General features: G+C 41.2%; 1 protein-coding gene across 2 annotated transcripts in view; it reads right to left on the bottom strand.

The window, feature by feature from the left end:
• Positions 1-6,000, bottom strand: part of EBF1 (early B-cell factor 1) — a 380,177-nt gene that overhangs the window by 120,954 nt on the left and 253,223 nt on the right. For both annotated transcript variants that reach the window (XM_004689826.2, XM_012730074.1), the window contains exon 8: positions 725-866. In XM_004689826.2, the coding sequence (XP_004689883.1) occupies positions 725-866 (142 nt within the window). The remainder of the gene's footprint in view (positions 1-724; positions 867-6,000) is intronic.

The following is a 6,000-nucleotide window of genomic DNA, read 5'->3' as shown; positions in this document are numbered from 1 at the left end:
GGGTGGATGGATGGGTGGATGGGTGGATGGATGGATGGCTATGCATCACATATACATGTAGCACAGAAACAGACATACATTCAGTCCAGCCCAGAGTTCCTTTGAGCATCATGCAGCCTCCTTAATTCAAATATGTATATGGTTTAGTCAAGTGCTTTCAAAAGCACCACTGGTAAGGCCATAAAATGTCACTTCTTGCTACCAAAACCTACCTACAAAGAGGAGGCAGGGGGGGGTGGTCTGTCATGTGGTGATGAGGGGAGGGATACAGGAGACAGTCCTAGCTTGAGGTTCAGAAAACGCTTCCACTGACTTTGGACTTTATCTCCAAATGAAGACAAATAGGTAGTCACAGAGGTATCCCCCTGCAGGACTTCAAAGAGGATGGAGTTCATGATAAAACCAGGTCGTTTGTAAACTCTTAAAATTTATCATGGTTTTGTCACACTGCTTTGGAGTTTTCATTTTTACACAAGTAGGAGCTTCATAAAGCAGCTGTCCAGGTCTCCTCTGTCTCAGCCTATGGGAAAGACTCGCCCCACTTCTCTTACAAGACAGCTGACCTCAGACATATCGCCCTGCTTTAAATACTCAGCATCAGCACTGCTCATCAGAAGACTTGAAATTAGAACCAGGAAAGAAAATGTGGCGGACTCAGAAGAAAGAAACGGAATAGAGTCACAGTTAAAGTAGCAATGCCAACCAATGAAAATGATTCGCCTACCATGTTCCAGATAAGAAGGCGTACCTTCCGAGGGGTCAAGCCTGCGAGCCCTCCGCCCATGCTTGGAGTTATTGTGGACAAACATGTTATCGGAGACTGCCAGGACATGGCCATCGACGTTGACTGTCGTAGACACCACGACCTGGAGACAGAAGAGAGAAACAAGTGAGCATCTTAATATAAAAGCGGGGTGGGTAATAAACTCAAGTTAAATAAATAACAGCTGGGAGCTGAAGAAAATTGCATAGCTATTCCACATAATAACTGGTGCTTATGCTGTACAAGTCTAACAAGAGGAGCTATTGATGAGTGGGTCTTTGGCATGGAACGCTTTTGATGCAGTTTTAAGTAAAATTGCACAGTTTATAGTTATACAGCAGAAGGTACACTGTTAACCATCATTTTAACAAGAGGATCTTTATTAGCATATTTTTTTACACAAGGGTGGTCTGTGTTTCACCTAAATTACCCTTCAGAGTAGACACTGAAGCAGATATCACAGTTGATCATGCAAATAAAAGTCTTTTGAATCTTTAAAATATTCTCCTCCCCCCCCCCCACCCCACCCCACAGCGTCAGGGTTCAGAGGACAGAGAAATGAGGGAGTGTTCAGTGAGCACTAGGAAGCTGCTTTCTCTCCTGGGTGTCTTTTTCAGGGTTCTTATACTTTTTGCTCCACACATCAGATCAGTTAATCAATCCAAAGCCTCCTGATCAATATAGAAATCCACCAATCCCCCACAAAATCCCTGCCAATTAAGGCAACTAGATCCTTGTTCCAAAGCCAAAATTTGGTGACATCCACCTGAGATAGGCTTCGGACACCCTGGCCATCTCAGAAAGAGCGTCTGAACCCCCTCGACCAGAAGGGACACAGGCAAAGGTGTTCTGTCTCAGAACTTTGACTAAAACAATGGAAAGAAATGACCTACACTTCTCCTTATATTAAACAGAGACGAGGATTAAAACTGAAACCCACAGAGATCTGTTTATTCATGCAACCTCTTACAACCAAATATAATAATTGTCTGTAATTGCAGCTTGGGCTGCCACCTCATGCTTTGACATGGGAAACAGCAATCAGCGGGCCCTGTTTAATCCACCTATTATGTTGACTAATTAACTTTGCTCCACAGTTTATTTCTTCCTCCATTATCAGCCCCTGTCAGCCGCGAGCACCCCGCAGCATAGGGGGGACCTCAGGCTCTTTGATTGATCACCGATAGATTGACATGCAGATTAATTTAATTAGAATCACCTCACTTGAGAAATGAAAGACAATGGCAAGAGGGCTAATAGATCTGCTCTCATAATGAGGCGAACCTCCAGAGCTCAGGCTGGGGATTTCTGATTTATTTTGCACAATTCCCCAGTTGCTTAGAAAGACTCTCTGCCTTTAATTGTTCTTGGTTTTGAGAGGCATTAGTCTCTGAAGAGGTGAAATGCTTTACAAGGCTTGGCACACACAGAGGCCCAGTTTCTGAGGAAGTCTCTCTGCCGAGTTGGCTAAAGGTGGCAGTAACTTCCAGAATCTTGTGCAAGGGCCCGGCTTGGTCACTTGAATTGGGCAGAGGGGAAAACACCAACCTGGACCTATGCCTGCCAAGGTCAGCCTGTCCCTCTGTCAATCCAGCCAGTGTCTGCCACACTTTAAAGTTCCACTGGCCCCCTCAGTGACCAACACTTTCTGGTAAAATGTGGTGAAATGGCTTTCCCCATGCCTCAAAGAGGGCGAGGCCTGTCTCACTCCCAACAGTTAATCAGGAGGGTAATTTTAGTTTCCAAACCCATTTTGTTAAAATGCAAAGTAAGGAAACATCCATTCAGGAAAACAGAGCATGCTCCTTCCTCTTGGTGAAAGCCAGCATTCCAGCCAGGGTAAATTCGAATCAGCAGTTTGCAAAGTGGTTTTCCTCTTTCTTCATGACTGGCCAACTAGATCCCACATTGCCTGGTGTGTATGCATCTGCCTCATCAATGGTAGGATAATTTAAAAGGAAGAGGAGGAGGACGAAGAGAAGTAAATGATCTGTTTTTTTCTTTTTGAAAAGTAAGATGGGGTGGTAGAGTCCATATTATTTAGGGCAACGGAAATCCACTCTTCTTTTAAGTTAAGACGATTTCCTGGGACATTCAGAGTTATGTAACAGAGCTGGGTCTTTCAAAGAAAATTTTGATTTACTACAAGACCACAACTGAGTGGTCACTGGAGTCGTTAGCTTAAGAAACTATAAAAGGAATCCCAAACGGTATCTGTTTCCAGTGTCAGGAAATACAGAAAGTGGTTATTCTAGAAGTCTGCCTTGGGGGATGGGGGGGAATGACAATTCACCATGCACCTGTAAGACAAAGCACCACAGACTTAAAATATTCAGTATCACTTAAAGACAGTGTCACCTAATTACAACATTGAACAAAAGGGTCAAAAACAGTTAAGTGGAAAAAAAAAATGACACCCTCTATTTTTCTTTCCTTGGTGAAAAAGAAGGATCACCAAGGCCCTATGTGAGACAGAATCATCTCAGTGAAAGACACATTACATTGGAGAAAAATAATACAGTGAATCTTCATACATTTACTTTCTAGAAAATAAACCCCTAGTAGGTTCCTCAAAAACTCAAAACAATACTTTTTAAATCCCTTTTCCCCAAATACTTGTCCTTGTTCCAGTTGGGCAATATTCAGGATCTATTTAAATATAATAAATGCTGGAATGAACCCATAGAGCAACTGGGAAATTAAAATAAAAAATCTATCCAAGAGATGCAAGGGGTCACTGAAGTGTCCTTTAAAAAGAGGGCCATCATGGGAGGCAAAGGGGCTTGACAGTTTCCCTCTAGATTAATGAGGTGCGGACACATTCATGCAGGCAAGGGGACAGACAGCCTGCCAAATCTTCAACCTTACCCAATTTTATCAACAAAACACAGCTTGAATTTGGGACAGATCAACATGGGAAATGACTTTACATTATGACTCGACCACCCCGCCCCCTCTACATGATTCCTCACTTCCTTGCCCAGGGAATGAGTGAAGGCATGAGGAACAGGCATTCCACTGGACTTTACAGTCTCTGCTATAATTAAACTCGTACGCTCTGAAATCACATTGGCAGCAAATGCACATGTGGCTACTGAAATGTAAACCATTTAACAAAATTTAAATTCTATCATTCCTGAGTCTCACTAGCTAGGGGTCAAGTCGTCAGTGGCCACTGGAACTAATATACTGGGCAGGGCAGATGTGGAATATACATGCTATAGAATGACTTTGAGATAGATTGTCCATATTTATATATGGGGTTGCCTAAGTTGCATCTGGTAAGAAGCATCACTCTGGGTCAACATGTTTAGGGTTAGATACAGATATATATATATATTTTTTAAAAAGATTTATTTATTTATGCATACAGAACTGGGGCACAGGCCAGAGGTGCAGGGGCAGTGAGAGGTTTCACCAGAGACAGAGTGGGGAGCAGAACAGGCAGACTGACGAAGTACACTGCTGAGGGGAGCAGCAGGAGGGTCAGGAGAGGTCTGCCACGCCATGTGGGTCACCTCCTGGGTGGGGATCAAACTCATGCTGAAGTGGCTTTAGCTTCTTAGTGCTGTGCTTTAATCCGCTGTGCCACCAGGGAGGGCCCAGATACATTTTTATCACTATATATTTTGGAGTCAAATTCCTATTTGAGAGAAGGGTACTGCTTTTTAATATAGCAACCCAAGATATGCTGATTTACATCTAGTATGTTCCATGGACCATCTCTCTGGATCTGATCCTTTAGGGGAAGAAATTAAAAGTCAGTGAAGGAAATTTGTTTAAAAAGGCAGAAGAGAAGTCTGTAGCTACCTATGGACTTGGGATATTTTATACTTATGTTTTCAATTTCTTAGCTTCTATCAGAATATGCTTTGTTACAGCCTCAATCTAGATATTCCCAAATGTTATTTTCCGTCTTATTTTCAAGGCTCTGTAATTTGAAACAATTTGACACAAAATTCAGGATGATCTCCCAAGTTTTCCTGATAGATGTGATTTTGGCCAAGTAACTTAATCTCTCTAATTTAAAAGGAATTTCCCTGACTCTCAAATGGAAATACTAACAGCCCTCAACTTGTAGGTTATTACAAGGCTCACTTTATTTAAAGTAGCTTGCATGGCTCATGGCTAATAGTAGTAGTTGTTACTTTGCTGGTAATGCTAGCCAAAAATTTCACAAGAATGTGTTGAGTTGATAATCAGAAATACCCTGATTGACATCAAAAGGAACCCTACCATCAGCTCTAATTTGAAATAAAAAGATACAGAAATTACTTCTCCTATTTCACTAGCTAAACAATGGTTTCCTACCATGTTTAAAGACTTTTGCATCCACAACATAATTATATAATTTAGGTTTCCCGGGAACTCTGGATTTTACTGGCTTGTGTAAGTTGGCTTTCTAGAACCCATTTGCATTTTAGCCTGTTAATTCTAGGCTTGAAAACTAAATTAAATCTTACTGTGTTGAAAATAGTCTACAAATTAGACAGTTCTGCCTAGTTTCTCCAATATTTCACCTTAATTAATGGTTCTCAGAAGTTTTGCTGTTGTTTCATATTTCCTTACTTCCTTTCCTCACACCAGGTTGGTGACCTATATGTTATGTTCCAAGACAAAAGCAGCTAAACTCAGTCATGAGTGGACTACCACAGCTCATGTGGAAGGAGGGGTTATGACAAAAACAACCAAAAAAGTTGAAATCTGTACTTTAAAATATTTCTATGACAAATGTAAATCAGAGGAAAGATTAGACTATAAAAATATTTTTATGCACATTGAGCATATATTGATAATAAGTACCATCATCCAAGAAACTACGTTAGCAAGTTAATTTGGATAATTGTTAAAATCATAAAGAGCAGTTGCTGATATAGTAACACAGTAAGGAAATCAGTCATGGTCCGTTACCTGGCTTCCTCCTCTCTAGGTTTAGCTTACTCTACTTTTGCACTAATTCAGGGTTCCCAATGATAAGACACTAAAGGCTTCAGTTTGAAGTATATGAAGTAAAAAGGCCACAATGGATGGAATAAGACTCAGCAGTTAAAAGGAACAAACAATGAATCAGTCAGATCCACCCAGTTGGTGAATCTCCAGAGAATTGGGCAAAGGGAAAACAGTCAATGCCCAAAGGTTATCTATGACATACTATAGGCTGAATAGTACACAAAGATTTGGAGGTTGAAATCCTTATACCCCCAACATTTCAGTATTGGACTATATTAGGAGGTCGG

Source organism: Condylura cristata, unplaced genomic scaffold (genome assembly GCF_000260355.1).
Source record: "Condylura cristata isolate star-nosed mole 26May11 unplaced genomic scaffold, ConCri1.0 scaffold00026, whole genome shotgun sequence".
NCBI lineage: Eukaryota > Metazoa > Chordata > Mammalia > Eulipotyphla > Talpidae > Condylura > Condylura cristata.
Note: the sequence above shows the minus strand (reverse complement) of the source record. Positions and strands in the feature narration are given on the sequence as shown.